Here is a 22,985-nt window from a genome sequence, read left to right as displayed (position 1 = left end):
AGCGCTAACTGTGTGTGGGCTCAGCTGGTCACACAGTATGCATCTGCTCCCGTGTCGGAGTTCCCCTTTGGGTTACAGAGTTCGGTCAGAGGTCATGTTCCTGCCAGTTCAGTTTGATGCTTCGCTGGCTCCGGCCCTTTCACAATACTTAGCGTCTTGTTAGTCAGGAGTAGCTGGTGTTGTTTGACGTAAAAGTCGAGGCGATTCTTTTGCTCGTCTGCCCTTTAAAGCTGGCACGCAGTTCACATCGACAGCTTTGAGTCTATGTCTTTAAAACCGCAGTAGTTAGACCATCTGGTGTGTTTTATTCTGGCAGTAGCTAAAGGGCAGTGTGCTGAGGCAAGAAGTGGTGAGCTGCTGCTCTGTCAGTTTACAGAGAAACCCTCTTAAGCCGAGCGACCACTAGATGATAGGAGGGCTGATTTGGTTGTCAGAGAGACTTTTCAGAAACGGCACATCAGCGAGATAAATAGATGGATGGTGGATTATTGAGGGACACAGCCCTGTTTATTGCGCTCCGGTGCTCCTGATCTTGTCTGGGGACCCCTGATCGGTATCAAACATGCCTGGTATTTTGCCTTGATATAGTGCCACTGTGATGAAAAGACGGAAATTAAAGTTGGGTAATGTGAGATTTCATTCGCCATCACAGAAGGCTCCGATATGTCTGTAAAATGAAATTCCTATCTGATGGCGTTAAATAAAATATAGTGATGTGTTGACAGAACAACATGAGATAAATCTGTTTAGCATTCTGTCAGCATGTTAATGGAAAAAAATAATCCCTGACATATATTTCATTTCATAGAACCAAACGTGTTTTGTTTTTTTTAACCCTCTCTGCGTAAAGAACATAAGCTGTAGTCCAGTTTGTCAACCTTGTGAAGATGCTTTGTCAGCTGACTGGTGCGAATATACCCTTATATTAATATATAATCTTATTTATTTCACCTTATGTTCCCCTGTAGCACGTTGCAGATCAAAAAACATGTCATGAGGATTTTTATATTGTCATTCAAGTGTGCCTTGTCATGAATACAAGTCACCCTCTTCAGAATGAATAACTCATCATTCTGATTAACATAATCAGCTTTCCCACTTCTCGCCTGAATGACCCAGGTCCGTTTGGATTGCAAATGATATCAAATACATCTCTGATACCCTTTTCCAACCAAATTAGCGCGTATATGCAGGGTTTTTTTAAACACGGGGAAAAAAAGCTAAATATAGACGATAGACTCCTTTCCCATTGCGAGTATGCCGGTGCACTGGCCTTCCTGTTTTTTTTGGGGGGGGGGGGGTTTCTAGCATGTCACGTTCGATGACACGGACGTGCTGGCTGGCACCGGAGGCAGGGTTAGTAAACAGTGAAAATGTTACCGTGGTTACTTCTTTTTTTACTGTATATAGGAAACTTATTCAGTCTCTCTCTTTCAAACTCTCAAACCAGAGTTGGTGATTGTTGGAACAGTGGAAAGACTAACAAAGACAGTTTTGATGAGAGTTTGAATGAAGTGTATTCACGACGATCACGTAAAATCGCTGTTGTCTGACTGGAGACTGGTGGCTCTGAAGAGAGCGTATTTATTGAATGTTTTGTATGTTAATAGATTATAATAATTATCCAAATCCCTGTTGATTTTATTTATGATATATTCACTTCAACGTGCGTCACATAGCATCACACCGGAAATGGAATGCAGTGTCATAGATGTTTCCACCCGGTGTCATGTTTCCATCACTACCGGGACAGAGTCATTTTTCCCAGCATGAATATTTGGAATGAATGTCTATTGTAACCTTTCCCACTAAAGACAAAAGCGAGATGTTAGTGGGTGTTAGTGGGTGTTTTGTTTATCAAGTGGAAAAGGGGCTTTATAATAATGCAGAACAGCTCATATACACATACAGTAGACTCTTAGGACATTGTCTGCTTTATAGAGAATGAACCAGCAGAGAAAATACTATTGTGTAAACACAACATCTTCAGCATTGATGGTGTTTTTAACATTTGTGTGTGTTTCTACTTGCAGAAACGGTTCGAGCAATGACCCATGTGATAAACCAAGGCATGGCGATGTACTGGGGAACATCCCGCTGGAGCCCGATGGAGATAATGGTGAGACTCAGTGTGTCTATGTAGGCAACATGCCAAAAGAATCAGGGATAAACAGGGCAAATATTGATTTCCAACATAGCCAAAGGAGTTTTTTTTCATACTATACTATGACTTTTTATGACATACGGTACTATTAGTTTTTATGACATTTTTTATGATATATTATACAATGACTTTCTGTTTTTTTGACCTACTATACTATGATTTTTTATGACATTATTTTATGACTTTTGTATGACATACTATACTATGACTTTTGACATTTGAGACTTTTTTTTTACCTTCTATACTCTGACATTTTTATAATTTTTTTATGACATTTCATGCTATGACCTTTTTACAATGTTTTTATGACATCCTATACTTTGATGTTTATATAACAATTTTTATGACATATTATACTTTGACCTTTCCATAACATGTATTATGTCACACAATATTATGACATGTTTATGACACACTATACTTTGATGTTTTTATGAACATTTTTATGACATATTATACTTTGACCTTTTTTATGACATACTATAATATGATTTTTTTAATATTTTTTTTTTTTTACTTTTCACTTTTATGACATACTACTGTATATAAGCCTAATATTTCTTTCTTCCATGTTTTCCTATAGGAAGCGTACTCTGTGGCGCGACAATTCAACCAGATTCCTCCCATCTGCGAGCAGGCTGAGTACCACATGTTCCAGAGAGAGAAGGTGGAAGTGCAGCTACCTGAGCTCTTCCATAAGATAGGTGAGCAGTGATGGATTGGTGGCGTTCTACAGCTACAGACAGTCAGGTTACTGCAACATGTTGAACACAAATTCTGTACCAACAAGGCAGAGTTTTTAATGCAAATATGAACAGACTATTTCATAGATCCGAGATTTCAACTTGTGCAGCAACGACTTAGTGTTTCGCTACAACTCTATGAGCAAGTGATGGTGTCATCATGATGATCACATCTTTTGCTCTCAGGTGTGGGGGCCATGACGTGGTCACCACTGGCCTGTGGGATCATCTCAGGGAAATACGACGGCAGGGTGCCTCCCTACTCTCGGGCCTCTCTGAAGGTAGACGAACCTCGCTCGCTGTGTCTTTATTTGATCATCTGTGCTGGTGTCACCGTTCTGTGTCTCCCTACTGGTTGCTGGTTTGTGTGTTTGTTTGTTTATTGTGTGTCTTTCAGGTTACGTAACCCTGTGCACACCTCACATGTTTGTATGTTTTCAGTGCCATGGATGACGCCATGCACTGTGCACCTCTTCCCAAGCGTTGCTGGTCCACACCGTTTGCCAGCTGGTATCAGCTTAACTCATTTTAGTGCACACACATGAGCACACACGTTACATAGATACACACAGAACAATAGCAGCACAGCATGTGACCATATTTATTTAAATTGTTTTTAATTTGACATCATGGATACCAACTCTTTTTAAACTTAGATTAATCATAAAGAAATTCAGTTTGTTATTTCAGGCAACTCATATTTTTTGAAAGACTTTTGTTTTCTGATAAGCATAATAAAGCAACTAAACTGAACATTAATGAGGTGGAGAAACAGTTTTAATGATTTCATTCAGTGACACAAACCCAGTGGAATATTTCACTTTAAATTTACAGATTACTTTTCATTTTTATAATACACATTATATTATCGAAAAAACAAGATTTTGACATCCAGAATTTGAAACTCCACCTCTGCGTTACACAGAAGCCAACAACACCTGCACTTAATGCAACGATGTGTCCTTGTGGAGTGGCATGTTGTGTATCTGTGGATTGGGTGTCAGTGACTGTCGATTAGAGATGAAACTAGCTCTCCGTTTTGGTGTTGTGCAGTACTTTTGGTGACTTGTTTTGGTGTTGTGTTGAATGTGCTGCTTCCTGTTTGGTTCAGTGTTCCTTGTGGATGTTTGTGGTATTTTGGCTCATTGATTATTCTTCCTGGTTTCTAATTTGTTATGAATAGCTTGATGGTAGAACTTCTGATCCTTGATACTATATAAAGATTACTGTTTTGACTCAGCTGAACACAGACAGATATAATTACAGGAAGTTACAAGACTTTTTCCTCTAACGTTTGTAACTTTGTAATGATAATGAATTAAAAAGTCAGCATTTCAGTAAGCTTTAGCTATGTTTTCCAGGCTGAGGTTGTAGACGGCAGGAGACAGAGTCACGTGTTTAAAAACAGGCCCTGGTGACACAGGAGCTGCGGCGCAGCGGTGTGTGAGCAGGGCTGTGTTTTTGAGCAGGTGTGCTGTGTTTTCGACAGGGCTACCAGTGGTTGAAGGACAAGATCTTGAGCGAGGAGGGCCGGCGTCAGCAGGCGAAGTTGAAAGAGCTGCAGGCAATCGCGGAGCGGCTGGGCTGCACTCTGCCCCAACTCGCCATCGGTACGCAGATACACTCTGCCGCTCTCTCTCTTTCTGTCTGTCTGTCCGTCCCTCTGCCTCGGACGGGCCGAGGTCAACACCGCTCTGGCAGCTGTCTGGTTTCACTGTTGGTGTGTCGTGTTGTCACGTATGTGTGTGTGTGTGTGAACTGTAGTTTTTAAAAAGAGGTTCATGAGAAAAAAAGAGAGATAACAAGAAAATAGGGAGGAAATTGAGAATGAGGACATAAAAAGTACATAGTGTATCTTAAAGGGACTTAAACAATCTTATTGTCTCTCAGGGACTAATAGGCATTAACATTAAAAGAATATACAGTATCTGGTAACACTTCATTTTACAGGTCTGCAAATTTCAGTAAAATGTAACCTATTTGAAATGTCTTTGGTTTTACTGCCAAATTAACCCAATATTTACCTCAAAATGTATCGAAAATTACTTTATTATACATTATTTAATAATTATATTCCGCTATTTCCCAATAAGCAGTAATAAATAGCTGGTAATTTATTTAATACATTTCCAGGAAAAGAATACAAAGTTAATTGATATGCTTTATTTCCATGTCTGCTGATAAATAGATGATAATTAGCAAATAACTTATTTGAAATTTGTTCAAAAAAACTCCCTGAATCATACATTTGTGTAGACAATAAGTCACACAATGGTGAGAGTTGTGCCTGATCAGAAGTGTCTTCTATTAGTTTTGGTTTTCCACCTCCGATGAAGAGCAGCACACAGCCGCTTCTCAAGCCTAAGGACCCTATTTTAACCATTATATGCTATTTCAGCATATAATTACTATATAATGTTTATAATAAAGTAATTTTTAGGTAAATATTGGGGTAATTTGGCAGTAGGTCCAAAGAAATTTAAAATAGGTTACTTGCTAATTACCATGAAATTTGTGTAAAATGAAGTGTTACCAAGTATTTCCTTCTAAACAAGGATCTGACACCGTCCCTTGAATACATTAAGATGGTAATGTGAATACCAACATAAGGAATGCAAACATGTTTACAGTATATATTTCTATAAGCAGGTCTGTGGTGTTAACATGTATTCAACAGTTTCCAGTGTCAGCATTAAAATAGCATCCCAGACATAAATCCAGTGACCGATATCGATTCACTGGCAGGCAGGAAAGTGAGAACCCCAAAGACGCTCGCTCCTGCGAGGGCTGTTAAAGCATCAGACGTTAGCGACACAGGCAAGTAAATCTGGGACTCCCTCTCCTATCTCAGCGTGGATCCCGGCGTATTTTTCACCCTCGCAGTAATGCAGTGTCATAGATTAGGTTTCACGGCCCATTAGTGGACACACTCATCTCTCCCAATTACCATAAATCCTTCCAGCGCTCCTGAAGGCAGCACAGGAGATTTACGTCCATCATGTTGTCCCCCTACATCACTGTGGCACTCCAGTATTGAATATAAACTATATAACAATGATGGACTCCTTCCTGCCTCTGGCTTGAGACCGAGGCCTGGTGCTGCTGGAGCAGGTGGTAAATCCAGGTGGTGCTTTTGAGAACATAGTTAATAGATGTTGTGGGTGTCTCAGTGGCCTGAGGGGGAAGCTCTACACTTGTGTCAGTCAATCCAGCGGACCTTGAACCGTTGTCTCTTTGGGCCATATTCTCATGTAGGTCGAAAATTTGCTTGGAATTATAATCCCACTATTTTTACAGCTAAATTCTCCATCCCTTTATGCTGTAATCTGCTTACAAGCGTATTTTCCTCAATTGCAAAAACATGCAGTTGTATTGCATAATACGGATTACAATTATAATAGCACACCAAACAGAGATGAGTTTTTTGTGTCCGTTTTCTCACATTCAGAGTGTTTGCTGCACATTATTAGTGCAGTATAGGAATTTAGGCACATTTACCAAAGGGCGCTAGTATTTCCATTTTATTCTACTCTGTACTTCTACTTCACTGCATTTCAGAGGGAAATATTGCAGTTTCTGCTCCACATTTATTTCACATATGGATGCACTAATATGCCGGCTGGTGTCGGTGCAGATACTGACCTCATTAAAGCGGATCAGGATTCAGCCACGACATGATTAAATACAGTTTCTTTTGTCATTGTCATTTTAAAATTCTGTGTTGCTGCTATCCGTTACATTAATTTCAGTCATGGTGGTGTTACGTGCCACAGAAAGTCTCAAGTTACCGACATAAAAGTCATTCTAGTGAGCTCCACGCAGCGACATTAACACATTTTAAATATAGGAAAAGAGCTGCGGTATAAAGTAATTCAAATTAGCTTCCTTTCAACCATCTGTAACATTAAAATGATGCTGCTGCTGCTTACATGTTAATCCATCTAAGTAGAGCTGCAACGATTAACCAACCCTTTTGAAAATCGATTAATCGGTTTAAATATTTTTTTAAGAAAAAAAGGTAAATAGTCTTTGATTCCAGCTTCTCAAATGTGAATATTTTCTGGTTTCTTTACTCCTCTATCACAGTAAACGGAATATCTTTGAGTTGTGAACAAAACAAGACATTTGAGGACGTCATCTTGGGCTTTGGGAAACATTTGGGAACCATTTTCTGACATTTATAGTCCAAACAACTAATCAATTAATCAAGAAAATAATCAACAGATTAATCGACAATGAAAATAATCGTTAGTTGCAGCCCTACATCTAAGTCCATAATAATAAAATGATATATGATGATGTAAGTACACATTAAGTTCATTTTGCTGAAAATAGATCTGCATTCTAAATTTGACTTCAAAGTACAGGAGTATATATTGTATTGGAGTATTTTTATATCGGGATAAGCAAATGGTTTGTGTACTTCTTCCACCACTGTGTGAGTGTGATGCGAGTGCAGTTTGTGGCCAGCTATACATTTGTTTTCATGTTTATAATTTAATTTGTGGACAGGAAATGTTTCAGTAGCTTCCATGTTTTACCAAACGGGTGTGTGTTGTTGTTGTGGAAATGTGTTTGTGTGTGTGTGGTTCTATAAGAGTGTGTGTGTGGTTGTAGTTGTGGGTGTCATTGGTGTTTACTGATCTCCTGCAGCGTGGTGCCTACGGAATGAGGGGGTGAGCTCCGTCCTTTTAGGGGCGTCCAGCACCGACCAGCTGATGGAGAACATCGGAGCGATACAGGTGAGGTCGCAGTGTGCTTGTACATGTGTTTGTTGTCATGCAGAGCAAATCAGTGGCTCAGTTTGTTGAAAATGTGACCTGACCCGTTTCATAAGGCCCGTATGCGTGCCTTACAATCTGTAACAGCAGCTTCCTCTCGTGGGTACAGCTCGGCCTCTTGGGCAGTTTGCTGCCGCACGCTTGGGTGCTTTACTGTACCGAGTTAATAAGGTCAGTATCATTTGCCAGGGGGATTAGAGACGAGCTCACGGCCATTTCTTCCTCTCCTGATAAGATGCACTCTTTTAATGGGGTTTTCAGACCGGTGAGGGTTTACGTCCTCTCCTCACATTATGTCTGGCCTGCAGTAAAGAGCATACTCTTTTCTATTCTCATGCTTTGAGCTTCCTCCCGTGTGCGTGTGTGTTTACCAGATGTGCGCACGCTATATGTCTCCTCTCCCTCAGCACTTCTGATATTTCAGTTTTGAAATGCTATGCTCACATTTCTAAAGGGCTCAGCAGTTTCTCTTTTACTGTGAGTTTTACATCACAGACCCTGAAATAGACACACTCTACGTCATCTTTGTTCATTCAGTATGTATTTAATGTCTACACAGTGGGAGGAGAACAGATTCTCTACATGGGAATAATTACATCATGGCAAAATTAAAGTATTTGTCTCTTTTAAACAGTTTTCTGGATTCCTGTAAAGGAAATTACAGTAAAAAATAATAATATACCGGTAACGGAGCATTCTGCTGTGTAACGAGTACTTTTACCGCAATAACTGTTGTACATTTTGCTAATAATACTTTCAAGTTAAATTTTGATGAGAGGACTTTTATTGGTAATGGAGTATTTTTGTGCTTATTGCTTTTACTTCAGTAAAGCATCTGAATACATTTTACTCCACTGTATAATGTGTAATAATTTACACTAACAAATCAGCAGGATGCGAGTATGCAAGTATCAAGTTGATGTATTTTAAAAAGGGCTGTCAATCGATGATTAAGATATTTAATCATGATTAATCGCATGATTGTCCATAGTTAATCACAATTAATCAGACATTGTTATCTGTTCAAAATGTACCTTAAAGGGAGATTTGTGAAGTATTTAATACTCTTATCAACATGGGAGTGAACAAATATTCTTGCTTTATCCAAATGTATGTATATATTTATTATTGGAAATCAATTAACAACACAAAACAATGACAAATATTATCAGAAACCCTCACAGGTACTGCATTTAGCATAAAAAACATGCTCAAATCATAACATGGCAAACTCAAGCCCAACAGGCAACAACAGCTGTCAGTGTGTCAGTGTGCTGACTTGACTATGACTTGCCCCAAACTGCATGTGATTATCATAAAGTGGGCATGTCTGTAAAGGGGAGACTCGTGGGTACCCATAGAACCCATTTTCATTCACATATCTTGAGGTCAGAGGTCAAGGGACCCCTTTGAAAATGGCCATGCCACTTTTTCCTCGCCAAAATTTAGTGTGAGTTTGGAGCTTTATTTAACCTCCTTCACAACAAACTAGTATGCCATTGTTGGCACCAATGGATTTGGACCGATGGACTTAGGTTTTCTAGTTTCATATACCATATACCATATACATCTTCACTCTAAAAAAAAACTGAGCCCGCTACGACCTCCAAAAGATCGATTCCACTGTGTAATGTGTAATAATCTACACTAACAAATCCAGCTGTATGTGAGTAAAAGAAAGTGCAAAACAAACTCAAGTATCAAGTTAATGTCTTTTAAACGACCCACAAGATTTATATACAAATGAATTACTTTAGAGGGGCTATTAAACTGTCTAATAACTCCTCCAGTATTTTGGTTGCTGTATTAACGAGCTGGAAGTTGCAGACTGGGCTAGAAAAAACCTCCCCCGTCAGTGCTATCTCGAGGCTGGGATGTGCAACTGCAGACAATGTTTGATGATTTCCTGTTAAACAATACAACCAAAATCACAGTAACATATCCACCATTTGTGTCCCTCTCCTTTTCACAGGTTCTTCCAAAGTTGTCATCGTCCATCACACACGAGGTGGACAGCATCCTGGGGAACAAGCCGTACAGTAAAAAGGACTACCGCTCCTAACGCGCAGCGCGGCCCCGCCCGGCAGGGCTGCACCCGGGCTGCAGCCACAGCGCCCCCACCTTTGCCTGATCCTCTGTTTGCTTGAGCTTTTACTGAGTGAGACCCTGGCGCATGAGTCTGGCCACACCAAGGCCACCCAGGGCACCTCATTTAGAGTTACAGGGATAAGATAAGTAAAGGGGGGGGGGGGAATACAGTCACCTCCACAGGAGAGGAAGGTAAGAAAGACAAAAGTGGAAGAGAGGTTAGGGATATGCGCTCATACTTAAATCAGTTATACATTCAATTCAGCTGAACTGTATTTTAAAACCGTAGAGAAAAATACCTTTTTAAAAAAAAAAAAACACATAAGCACACGCTTGCTTGGCAGCCAGACTTCTCCTTTTTTTTTCTTTTTTTTTTTCTGAGACTGAATGCAACTAAAAGGAAGATTAAGTTCATACTGTACGAATATACGAGAATATCTACTCAGTTGCACATGTACCATAGCCATGCATTTGTTCCTTGGACGTTCTTGTTTACAAAACGCCCGTAGTGTACTGTACGAGTCCGTCAAGGTTTCTCTGAAAAACCTTTTGTTTGTGTTGTCGACATTGTCAGTGTGTGAGCCTCGTCGTGGGCTTTAACAATCAGCACTTTAGTATTGTCAGTATAGGTGTTGGAGGGTTGCTCTAAGGAGGGGAGAGGATTGGTATTACAATAGTCTTATCTCATAGCCATTGCACTATAGACTCATATCTCTATCTCTATAGTTCCCTCTCCTCCTCATCCTCCCTTTGTCTTCACTGGCAGTATGTTTGTCCATCCTGATGCTCCCGACGCTCCCGCTGTCTAAGCGTGTCGGTGGCGGCCAAAGTGAGGAGGGGGAATGAGGCTCCTCCGCTCTGACCAGTGAACCGTCTTTGACGACGAGTCAGGAGCGTAGGCCGATGTGTCAACTCGTCTGATTAGCTATTTATTCATCCCTAAAAGGTAGGAACTGCAGTCGCGTTAAATCACACGCAGTGTCGTACTTCACTGTGTCGCCCAGCCTCTGCTCTCTGTTCTCAGGCTGAGGATTTACTGTGCAGGAAGTGGTCATATCACTGCTGGCTCCACATCTCATGGAAACTTTTCCTTGATCAAATTTTGTTCAAGTTGTTTTTGCCTTATTTACAGTTGCATCAGACTGTGCTGCGGGCTTTTGGCGTGGACGAGCAGCTCGGCAGCTGCACCTTCGGCCGACTGGTCTCATGTCCCAAGTAAATACTGGAAAGGCTGACTGGTGGAAGTGGCGTTAGTTGCGAGGAGGAGGTCCAGTTAATCAGTGGGTGGCAGCAGCTCAGGGAACGGAGCAGGTGGTTTTAGTCGCGCGTTGGCGTGCACATGGTCAGGAGGTCGTATTTACTCACCTGTCTTTCTTTCATGTGTGGACACTGGGCAGGACCGGTGACATTTTAGCGTGGCTTGAGCCAAAGATCTTCTTCTTCTTCATCTCTCTTCAAAGAGCGTTTTCACTCTCACTTCCTGCAAGATTATAGAACTCATCTTGGTCGCATGTGCTGTCCAGCTTGTTATCTATCTATGGTATGGACTTTACTCCATTTATATATCTTTACTTGACCACGCTGTTATACTAGTTAACAAATACGTCCTTCATATACAGAATGCATAAGTACAGCTACTTGCTTTAGGATCGGTAAGGTTTTGTTTCAGGCGACATACAACCTGTGTCAGAAATATTACTGCAGATTTTGACGGCGCCCCTATATCATTCTCTCTCCTTTTGGGTGCTCTCTTACTGTGATTAAAGCACAAGTGGATAGCATGTGATAGCATGGGCCCCCTTTTCACCCAGCTTACAGTACCTACGGGACAAGTAAGGTGATGCCACTCCGCTTACTAACACGTGTAGGTAACAAGTCTTTACTAACAGCTGATACAACTATTGATTCTTAGCAGATAATAAACTAGTACACATTAAGAAAACATTATATTCATATTAGTGTGAATGATGACATGAATGAGATGTTCAAACGGAGGGGATAATCAAAGTCTGCTTCGTTACTCCTCCTAGGGGATTTATAACAGCAGCCAAGTGATTTCATGTCTCTGCTGTCGACCCTGTTTGCGTGTGTGTGTGTGTGTGTGTGTGTGTGTGTGTGTGTGTGTGTGTGTGTATGAGGAGGGAGGCAACTAAAACCATCCCTTGCTTTAGCCTGCTGTATTAGTTGATCCCTGTATATGTTTGATTTGCTGTGTCTGAGTGTTTTTCTCAGAAGAAGAGAAAAAAAAAGCAAAGAGTATTTAGTTCAACTAGTCTGGAGTTCCTGTGTCTTAATATTTTCATCTGCAGGGAGGAAGTTTGAGACTAAAAGTTTGACATTTTGGGAAAATGCGCTTATTCGCTTACTTACTGGAAGTTAAAATAAAAAAAAAAGAAGATTAATACCACACTCTTATCTGTCTGTTTAATATGAAGTAATATTACCGCCAGCAGCAGGCTAACTTAGCTTAGCATAAAGACTGGAAACAGCTCGTCTGATCACCTCATCCACCGACCCGCTCCTCTAAAGCTCACTAATTCATTATATCTTGTTTGTTTAATACATACAAAACTGTTTGTAGGGTAGGGAAACTGACTTTGACACAAGTCCTGTTCATTTTCTCTTGTAATAAAAACAGCAAATTGACATTTTTGTGCAGATTAAACAAACAAGATCCAACTAGAGAGCTTTAGAGGGGCTGGTATGTCCAGAGCCAGGCCAGCTGTTTTCCCATTTCCGTCTTTATGCTAAGCTAAGATAGCCGGCTGCTGGCGGTAGCTTCTAGGGCTGGGACGATACACCTCTCTCCTGATTCCATACTATCACCATACTTGTCTGCCGATTCGATATGTATTGCGATTTTTAAGTATTGTGATTCGATATTATGATTTATTAACTTTTTTAACACTAGACCATGGAGAAAAACTAGAAATTTGAAAAAGTTGAATCTTGCACTTCTAGGGACTTCTAATTTGGAAAATATCTAAATTGATACAGTAAAAATGTTTGATTTTCAGCATGTATGTAGTCAGAGATGTCCTGAAGTCAAATATATCATTATATATCATTAACAACTTATTTTGAAAACAGGACGTAGTCACACGTGTATACTTCCGCTAACTTTGCCAAGTCCGTCGCTAGCTCTGCAGTCAGCTCTGTTCTCTTTAAACACCCATGGTCAGCTCCATCGGGGCCGTTTGAATGCATTTAACATAAATGTCAGTATACGGTTGCTCTACAGTTGTAGCGTCGGGCTGATTTGACCACGGAGATGAGTGACAGCCGGCTTGACCGCACGTTTCCTGTCCATGACAGAGATAACATGCAGCTTTAGCCTTGATGTCTAACTCTGCTTTTCCTGACAAAGTGTTTCCATACTTTACTGGATGTGTAGTGTTTACCACGCTGGATTTTAAATGTGAGGGTGCAGGTTGTATCCACGCAGACCCTCCGCCGTTTTCTGCTGTGTCGTTTCGGCTCGCTGCAGCCGGCTTCGTTTTGTTTTGGTTGACAGATACGGAGCGGATATGACGTAACATTACTCAGACTACAACAATAAAAGCGGTAACTTCCTTCTACCTCCGCATAGACTCAAATGAAACAATTATACATCGATTCTGACATTAAAAAATCTATTTAAAAATCGTTAAAAAAAATAAATATTTTTTTCCCGCACCACTAGTAGCTTCATATTTTGTGCCCACCCGTGTGTTATCAATCTTCTCATCTAACTCTCAGTAAAGAAAGCAAATAAGTGTCAAACTTGCCCTTTAATCGGTATCGCTGTGCATTTAGTTTGTCCATCAGTGTTATTTCACACCGTGCTGACCTGCCTAACAAAGATCTTGTGGTGATAAAAGGTTTCTGCACATTGTAGAATTAACTCTTTAATGTTGAGGTCCTAGTTTCTTCATATTTGCTGTTCTAACATTTTAACATGACTAGTTCAGAAATGAAACCAGACCCACAGACGGATAGAGCTTATTTTACAGAAGGTTCTAGGTTATACAGAGAATATATTTTTTATGTTTTAGCCTTTAATGCAATAGAGAGAATCAAAAGAACAGTTTTTATTTTTTTCATCATGCTGCATTTTTCCTATCAGTATTGTATCAATTCTAAGACTGACAGAAAGAAGCAATTTCTTTGTGTAGTGTATGCATTGATGAGGAATGCTCTGAAGTGAATGCAATGGTGGACTGAATTCACTCTGAAGATGAGGTAGTGAGAGCCTGGTATCTCCTGTACATAGTTTGACCTTGTATATATATTTCTGGTTGTGATCACCTCTGCCTTTTTCTTTTTTCTTTTTTCTTTTTTAATTTTCTTTTGCAGGCGTTGCTATCTGCACTGTGCTTGAGTCTGAATTTAGACAGGATGTACAGCTTCGATCTTCAATGAAAATGAAATAATGATAAAATAAGAATGGTAAACAAACCTTTACGCGTCTGTCTTTATTGACATTCATGTGTAGAATAGCATTCTGGGTTGTTTGTTGGACTGTAGATTTGGCAGAGCTGCAAAGTCACTTTTATCCAGTGGAAAACAAAAGATGCATTTTAAAACTTGCGGTATATTCACTTGTATACAAACTGTGGGAAATATAAATATGAAGCAATTTATACACAAAATGATTCAAAAGAAAAATATTTAGACTCTTAACCTTAAAGAAGGTGCAAATACATGTGTAATCTTCAGTGACTCATATTGAACTGTAAAATTCCAGCTGTCCATTAAGGCATATTATCTAATCTTTGTTGCGTTGTACAGTAAAGCACCTTAGCACCATTGGACTGAGGGTAGTACTTCATATTGTATAGATTGAAAAACAACTTCATAGTACTGGTAAGTAATGAAATATGGTTTCAAAAACTGAGGTTGCATCATATCCAGCAATTTCCTTACAAAATTAGAGGTTATTTTATACACAGTACCTGCAAAAAGGTATTTCAAGAACAAAATATTAAACACAAAATACCGAAAGTGCAGTAAACGCAACCACAGTCTTCTGACACTGCACTCCGCGGATGTAGTTGTCCTGAAGACTAAAACGTTTGACGTTCCACTTTGACCTCAAGAAAATCACAAAGTACCACTGTGGCAGGTCAGGCTGACTGGCTGTTCAAAGGACACTTTGGCACGCAAAAAAAAAAAAAAAAGAATCCAGCTGAGGTCCAAACATGAAACTGCAGTTCTCATCAGAGAGTCTATTTCCATGAATGTCTTCCAGCTGCCTGCTACAACTTCCCGTCACAAGCTCTCACTAACATGAGTCACTTCAGTAAAACGTGGCTGATCTGTCCCATTTGTAGTTTGAGTCTTCCAGCTAGCTGGCGGTGCTACAACGAGTTGCCGTGCCTGGAATCCCCTTTGCTGCTGTAGTTGAGGCGTGGAGGTCCACCTGAGGAAAACACACAAAGAGCTGTGAGTCTACCTCAGCAAACACACACACACACATTCATGTTTGATCAGAACAAAGACGACACCAAACAGAAAGTGAAGCTTCTGCAGGAACTGACCGCTGTCAGCATTTGAACTAGTTATTCACTCTTATTTCACAAAGTCAGCGAAAATGTTGCTTCTGTTCTGACTCATGAGTCAGCAAAAGCTCGTCACCTGCTGTCCACATGGATGTAATGATGAAGTGAGAGAACCGATAAAGACAGCCGGGATGCATGTGTGCTGGTTTGTCATTACTGTTACCTTCTTGACAGGAGAGTCCGATCCAGCTGTGCAGGCAGGTACAGCGGCCGTTGCGTCGGTCGCATTGCGAACCGTTGTCACACTCGCAGGTCTCTGCACAGTCTGGCCCGTAACGATTCACTCTGCAGTCTGACACAAAACACAAATACAAACAGTTTAGAAAAACTAACAAGATGTCAATGCGCTTTTAAAGCAATAGTTTCCAGCGCTGCTGCACAGAGCGCTATCGCTTGTTTATTCAAAGTTTATCAATACTGAAAACATATACAACAATACTTCTACACCGCACGTCCTCGGGTCTCCAGCAATACACCCGTCACGTGTGAAATAGATCAGATGAACTGTTCTCGAAATATACAAAGGACACACACAAACAGACAGAGATTCCTTCTTCCAAATGTGGTCGCAATAACAAAAAGCTTTAACGAGATTTTTTGTAATATAAGCCCTGCCCACAGAAGTTGAGCAAACTTTGAGGGCCAACTAGAGAAACTGTATGGAACATCAAAAATCCCAGAAAGTAGCTTTTTCCGGCTTAGCCCAGAGATTTGGTGACAATAGCAGCGACAAAACAGGTTTGGAAACAATTTAAAAATTGTGGAAAATCATGACATTTTTACAACATAAAATACTATGACTTTTTATGAAATGCTATACTATTTATTACTTTTTACTATTATATACTAACTATTGACTTTTTCTGACATACTGTACTATGAGTTTTTTCCACATACTATAAAATTATTTTTTTATAATTTTTTTCAACATACTATACTATGATTTTTTTTCAACATAGTATATACTATGACTTTTTAATGACTTTTCAACTTTTGACATACTATGCTATGACGTTTCCGACAAACTATACTATGACTTTTTTTGACATACTTAATATGACTTTTTTAATGACTCTTTTCGACATACTATACTGTAACTTGTTTTTCTACATACAATACTATGACTTTTTTATTGACATACTATACTATAACTTTATTTCAACATACTACACTGACTTTTTTTGGACATACTATAATACTTTTTTTTCATGAAATTTTCGACGTATTGACTTTTTTTACATGAAATTAATCGACATACTCAGCTATAACTCTTTCCGACAAACTATACTAAGGCTATTTTTCGACGTACTATACTATGACTTTTTTTCGACATACTTTATTAGGAATTTATTTCACCATACTATACTATGAGTTTCTTGACTTTTTTTTCGACATACTATACTATGACTTTTTTCCATGAAATTTGTCAACATATTATACTATGACTTTTTTTGCCATACTATACTATGAGTTTCTTATGACTTTTTTCCGACTTACTATACTATGACTTTTTTTCATGAAATTAATCGACAAAATCTACTACGACTTTTTTTTGACATTCTATACAATTACTTTTTATTACACATACTATAATATGACTTTTTTTCGACATACTCAACTAAGATTTTTTTTTCCATAAAAGTTTTACGACATACTATACTGAGACTTTAAGTCATGAAATTCTTTGACCTACTACACTGCCCACATCGTGACTAACACGACATATACTGACTCTGGAAGCCTTTAAGTTTCTGGGATCCACCGTCTCCCAGGACCTCAAGTGGACTTCCAACATAGACACCATAATGAAAAAGGCCGAGCAGAGGATGTACTTCCTACGCCATCTCAAGAAGTTCAACATGCCTCAGGAGCTGCTGATACAATTCTGCACTGCAATAATCTAGTCTGCTCTCTGCACATCCTTCACTGTGTGGTTTCGGTCGGCCACCAAACAGGACAGGAACAGACTACAATGGACAGTTAGGACTGCAGAGAAAATCATTGGTACCAGCCTGCCCTCCATCCAGGACTTATACACCTCCACAGTCAGGAAACGGGCAGGAAGCATTACTGCAAACCCTTCACACCCTGGACACAACCGGTTTGAACTTATCCCCTCTGGGAGGCGCTATAGAGCACTGTACTTAATCAGCCATACACTGTCAATAACCCTCTAAAACCAACATATCTACTGCTGCAGTTATAATTATAATTCTTACACTCTTCAATGCACAACTTTTTCTAATTTTTAAACATGTACATATCATGTGTCACTGCCAATATAAATCCATCTAAACCCATCAATGGATGAAAAGGTTAAATCTCCATTTTTCAACAAAAAGCCTCAAATTCTGATCTCTTTCAACCTGTTTTTCAAACTTATTTTAATAATTAAGTCAATCTGAGGTTCACCTCGACACATCCATCCAACTAAATTTACATATTCTTCTCAAAAAAATTCCACGTCTTTGTGAACAGATATAATCTAGTAGACTTTACAAAAAAAGCCTTAAAGTTTAATTCCTCGTGCAACCCCTTCAGGCTTAAAGTGCACAATTTAGAAAACCAAGAATGCCTAGCCTTTAACGAGCAACTTGTAAATCTCCCCCTCCCATAAATAAATCATGGTGAACAGGAGAGGAGTTGAGCGATGTGTTTTCATTTTGATGGACTCACACTGGTCTGCAGCTCGCTGTGTGTGTGTTCTCAAAGTCACAAAAAGGTTAGAAGATTACCGATGTCACATCTGAGTCCAGTCTTCCCTGAAGAGCAGAGGCATCTTCCTGTCACAGGATCACACGGAGCATCGTCCTCACAGTCACACACCTTGGCACAGCCATGACCGTAGGTACCCTGTTCACACACTGAGAGAGGAGTTGGGGATGGGAAAATGTTTTTCAAAAAAAAGACAAATTAAGCTAAAAAATGCCAGTAATCCTGCCATTATTGTGGTGATCAGCAGCGATTTGACTGACCTCTGTGACAGCGAGCTCCGTGGTATCCTGGAGTACAGACACACTGGCCTGACGCTGGGTGACAGGAGGCTCCGTTCATACAGTCACACTGCAGCTGGCACAGCGAGCCGTGGAAACCAGGAGGACAGGCTGAGGACGAAGGATTCACGCCACGAGATGTAAAGCCGAACTTTATGGTTAAAAATGTTCTCACTGAATTAATAAATGAGTACAAACCCCAGTCTGAGAGTTGAACTTTGACACCTCAAGAGTGGAAGCTTTAGTTAGAAGATGTAAGTCAGGATGCTTTAATTTTCTGTTTGTCCTTTTAATTAACAATGAGTTCAAATGGACATTTGAGACCGGGCTGGGAATTAAAGAGTGATGGAAACTAAGTCAAGTATTATACTTTTGTGTAATTTTGAGGTACCTTTACTTTACTTGAGTATTTCTATTTTGTGTTACTATCTACTTCTACTTTACTATATTTCAGATGGTACTGGGACTTAATTTTTTTTAAATGATACCCAACCCTATTACACTTGCAGATCATTACTGTTTTTGCCCTCTTGTGTATCACAATAATATTTAATATTTAAAAATGTATTGACTTTATCCAATACCTATTGCTTCCCACTGAAAATGTAAATCTTTAAAAAAGGGGTCACAAATATATTGTTTCATAAAAAATAAATTAAAAAAAGACTACATAACTTACCATAACAAAAACTTGGCACTGGCGTTTTTCCTGACATTTGCATGACATACTATGTTATGACTTTTTATACCTTTTTTTGTAACTTTTTTATGGCATACTATACTATGACTTTCATGTCATTTTTATAGCATGCTATACTAAGACATATTAAACTATGATTTTTTTTTTAAATTTCTTATGACATAATATACAATGACTTTTTATGACATTTTTAATAACATGACTTTTGTTTTTACTTTTTTCGACAGATTATACTATCACATTTTTTATATTTTTTATGGCATACTATACTATGACTATTTTATGATATTTTTATGACAGACTAAATAATGATTTAAAAAAAACATTTTTATTGCATACTATACTATGACTTTTTTCATGACATTTTCTATTACGTACTATATTAAGTTCATTTTTTTACATTTATTATGACATTTTCATGGCATAGTGTATAGTATAGTATACTATTCTATGACTTTTTTTAATAACTTTTTTCATGGCATGTCATTTTTATTGCATACCATACTATGACACTTTTTCTAAAACAATTTATGGTATACTATACTATGACTTTTTTGTCATGACATTTTTATTGCAAACTAATGGGATGTATTGATCCTTTAAGACACTTCTGTCTGTCTTTGTATTTGTTTTGTCTGTTCAGTTCTCACCGTGTTCACACTGATGTCCATAGTAGCCTGGACCACACTGACACGTCCCTGTCACTCTGTCACAAGTGCCGTTATTTTGACAGTTACATTTCAGCTGGCAGTTGGCACCAAATTTGCCCGCAGGACATTCTGGGAGACAGACGAATGAAACAGGAACACACAGTCAAAAAAGAAGAAAAATCATCCTCGTGACTTCACACCAGTGTTATTATTTGGTATTTTTTAGATTTAGCATGCTACAGCAGACCATGTATGCAATAATGAGCAGAAGAAGGTTAAAAAAAATGAAGAAACTAGATATATGAAAGTGTATGTCACCTTTATCGCAGTATGAACCAGTCCAGCCCAGACTGCAGGTACAGTTGCCAGTCACAGAGTCACACACTCCACCATTACTGCAGTTACAGCGTGTGACACAGTTCGCCCCGAACCAGCCTGGAGAGCAGCCTGAGGCAGAAAACACACTCTTAAATTAAACTGCAGACATGGTTCTGCTTCATTATCAAAGCAGACAAAATACAAGGTAACAGAAAAGTTGTGTTTCTTCCCTTTAGAAGGAGCCGTTTGCTGCCCTTTATTTTTGTACAATAAGAAAAACAACTTATACAGAAAATTGCTGGACCTACATAATCCATCACAGTGAGCACAGAGTCTCGATGACAATAATAAAAACCTGCACAGATGAGTCTAGACTTTGCAATGAACAGAGGGACTGTTCTCAGAGATCTGAGATTGAGGTTGAGGTCAAAAGGTCACAGATAAAACAGAGATAGCTGTCAAGTAGTTATGTAGTTATGTTACATCTGATACCGGTGCATCGAGGGTTGGTTCACTATTCAGAAGCAGTGACGTTCGAAGCTCTCTTTGAAACTGCAAAAAATATGTTTGAAGCCATTTCTAAAGTTCACTGAGTTAGACACACACTTGTTGTAGTAGAGTTGAAAAGAGTTATTCGCTATTGCAGAAGCACACTATAATATATACAGTATACTAATTACATCTGTCCACTTACATTGTATTAAGTTTGTCAATAAGAACTTTCACTGTCTTGTGACATGAATCCTAATCTTACACTATACTCTACCTCTACAAAATTACACACAGACAAACATAAGGATACAATTCAGACCTAACTTGCTCTGGTCTGACTTTGCCGTGTTTCCTCACTACAATTCTTTTGGTTATCATATCCTTAGTTGATTTTTGTTTTCTTTCTATTCAAATTATCGGGAAGATGCATTATCCTTAAATTTGAAATATGCCCACTGGTCATAAAAGAGGAATTGAACCAGTGATCCGCTGTATGGGCAAAAGCTTTCCCCACTGAGGCTTTTTGCCCCACACTTTGACAGTGGGGCAGGTGGCTTTGTGTGTAATGTAGAGCATTCAGGTACAGGTTATTGCAGCACCAGTAGATGAAACATCAAACTGTATCAACAGCACTGAGAACTCACCGTGTCCACAGTCCTCTCCTCTTCGTCCAGTGATGCATTCACAGCGACCTGTGACCGGGTCATTCTGGGCTCCGTCTCCACACGTCGCCACCCGAGCACAGTCGACTCCGTAGCGCCCAGCTGCACACGCTGTCACCACAGAGACACACACAAGATACTTGTCATCCCATACGATCTATCATTTATTACTAATTCAGTCCCCATCATCAGCACAGTTTCAGATATGGACTCACTGATGTTGCAGCGTGCTCCTATAAATCCTGCTGGACATTCACAGGCTCCAGTGGAAGGTATGCACATCCCTCCATTTTCACACTGGCACTCGCTTTCACAGTTTGGACCGTAACGACCTTTTCCACAAACTGAAAATAAAATCAAAACAGCAGAGAAGTAGTTATTTTTAAAAGGCTTTTACTTCAGTGTAACGTGATATGACCAAGAGGTATACATGTTATTTTACGTACTTTGGTCACATTTGGGGCCATGGAATCCTGGAGCGCAATAACATGATCCAGACACCGGGTGGCAGAGCTGGTTTGTCTCTGAGCACTGGCAGACCTGGTTACAGTTCTGTCCAAATGTTCCTGGTAAACAAGCTGAGGTGGGGGGGAGAGGTTCACATGTACAATTTAGATGCATCATAAATGTGTCATTCAATGTGTTTTATTAATGCAAGAATGAGTGAATAAAACCAGGACTGGAGGCAGAAGTTGGTCCTGCAGCACTTACTCTGCTCACAGCCGTTTCCCGTGAATCCAGGAGGACAGCCGCAGTCTCCAGAGACGTGGTGGCAGGACGTGCCCTGAGCACAGCTGCAGTGCTGCACGCAGCCCTTTCCATACATACCCGGCAAACATGCTGAAAGAAAAGAAAGTCAAAACAATATAAGGTATTTATAGCTATAACTTGGGAGGAAATTATATTCCGCATATTCCCCTTTAATCCATATCCTACTTGTAAATGTCGTCCAGTCTGTCATTTTAAAAGAATAGGTAAGTATATTTAGTATTTTCTTAGTTGCTTTGATTGGTCAAGTCAGGTAAATTGTATTAATAATGTATACCCCAAGGGCTTCTAAATCTGTTCAACATCCTCAATACCCTCTATCCTTAGACCCTCGATTAGGATAAAGAAAAACATCAATGGGATAAAAGACAAAAGAAACCTCAGGAAGATCAACAGAGACAGGATCACTCTTCCTAGACAGACATGCAATAGGCTGTCCTCGATCAGAGAAAGTCGACTAACATTCATATGATTTTGTCGACTAACCTATTAGTTGATTTAATGGGCAGATCTGTAAAACTGAGTTTCTCCACAAAGAAACATAGAAAAGCACCACTTTAAATCTTGTGTTTACTAGAGTGTAGATGTGGAAATAAGTCATTTAGCATGAAAAAAGCATAACAAATTATGAAATCTTTGTCGACTAAGACCGAAACGACCGATTAGTCAGCTAATCTACTAAAAGGGGGCGGCCCTAATTCACAGTAGACAGAAGTCGAATTGCAACTTGGAGAAACAGAATGACAATATCAAGTAAATGAGTGTAGAACATATGAGAAACAAGTTTTATCCAAATTGTAAAAGGTTTCGCTGATACTGCTCATGCATGTAGATGTTTGAAAATGTAACAGGTTCATCATCAAACTACCAGGACTAACTCAGTCCACCAGGGGCTGCAAGAGCACCACAGTGTCTTCAGGTTTGTACCTTTGTCACAGAGTTTTCCTCTCCACCCCGGTGGACAGTGACACTCTCCAGTGACGTGGTGACATGAAGCCCCGTGCACACACTGACAACTCTCCTCACAGCCGGCACCAAACAGGCCTGGTTCACATGCTGAGCAGAGAAGGTGCAAAATTAGAGGTT

General features: G+C 39.5%; 2 protein-coding genes across 10 annotated transcripts in view; one reads left to right on the top strand and one right to left on the bottom strand.

The window, feature by feature from the left end:
* The window catches only part of kcnab2a (potassium voltage-gated channel subfamily A regulatory beta subunit 2a), a 109,339-nt gene extending 95,125 nt beyond the window's left edge, over nucleotides 1–14,214 (top strand). For 6 of the 8 annotated variants that reach the window (XM_074643824.1, XM_074643797.1, XM_074643815.1 and 3 more), the window contains 6 exons: nucleotides 2,034–2,119; nucleotides 2,748–2,868; nucleotides 3,094–3,188; nucleotides 4,397–4,517; nucleotides 7,561–7,649; nucleotides 9,661–14,214. In XM_074643824.1, coding sequence (XP_074499925.1) covers nucleotides 2,034–2,119; nucleotides 2,748–2,868; nucleotides 3,094–3,188; nucleotides 4,397–4,517; nucleotides 7,561–7,649; nucleotides 9,661–9,750 — 602 coding nt within the window. In that variant the 3' untranslated portion in view covers nucleotides 9,751–14,214. The remainder of the gene's footprint in view (nucleotides 1–2,033; nucleotides 2,120–2,747; nucleotides 2,869–3,093; nucleotides 3,189–4,396; nucleotides 4,518–7,560; nucleotides 7,650–9,660) is intronic. The other 2 variants (XR_012594934.1, XR_012594935.1) reach the window with 2 other exon arrangements.
* Nucleotide 14,215: 1 nt separating this feature from the next.
* megf6b (multiple EGF-like-domains 6b) overlaps nucleotides 14,216–22,985 on the bottom strand; it is a 70,669-nt gene continuing 61,899 nt past the window's right edge. For both annotated transcript variants that reach the window (XM_074643747.1, XM_074643755.1), the window contains 11 exons: nucleotides 22,827–22,955; nucleotides 21,843–21,971; nucleotides 21,578–21,709; nucleotides 21,347–21,475; nucleotides 21,114–21,242; nucleotides 19,978–20,106; nucleotides 19,660–19,788; nucleotides 18,292–18,420; nucleotides 18,052–18,180; nucleotides 15,480–15,608; nucleotides 14,216–15,177 (listed from right to left, as the gene is read on the bottom strand). In XM_074643747.1, coding sequence (XP_074499848.1) covers nucleotides 15,116–15,177; nucleotides 15,480–15,608; nucleotides 18,052–18,180; nucleotides 18,292–18,420; nucleotides 19,660–19,788; nucleotides 19,978–20,106; nucleotides 21,114–21,242; nucleotides 21,347–21,475; nucleotides 21,578–21,709; nucleotides 21,843–21,971; nucleotides 22,827–22,955 — 1,355 coding nt within the window. In that variant the 3' untranslated portion in view covers nucleotides 14,216–15,115. The remainder of the gene's footprint in view (nucleotides 15,178–15,479; nucleotides 15,609–18,051; nucleotides 18,181–18,291; nucleotides 18,421–19,659; nucleotides 19,789–19,977; nucleotides 20,107–21,113; nucleotides 21,243–21,346; nucleotides 21,476–21,577; nucleotides 21,710–21,842; nucleotides 21,972–22,826; nucleotides 22,956–22,985) is intronic.

This window comes from Sebastes fasciatus, chromosome 1 (assembly GCF_043250625.1).
Source record: "Sebastes fasciatus isolate fSebFas1 chromosome 1, fSebFas1.pri, whole genome shotgun sequence".
NCBI classification, from domain to species: domain Eukaryota; kingdom Metazoa; phylum Chordata; class Actinopteri; order Perciformes; family Sebastidae; genus Sebastes; species Sebastes fasciatus.
Note: the sequence above shows the minus strand (reverse complement) of the source record. Positions and strands in the feature narration are given on the sequence as shown.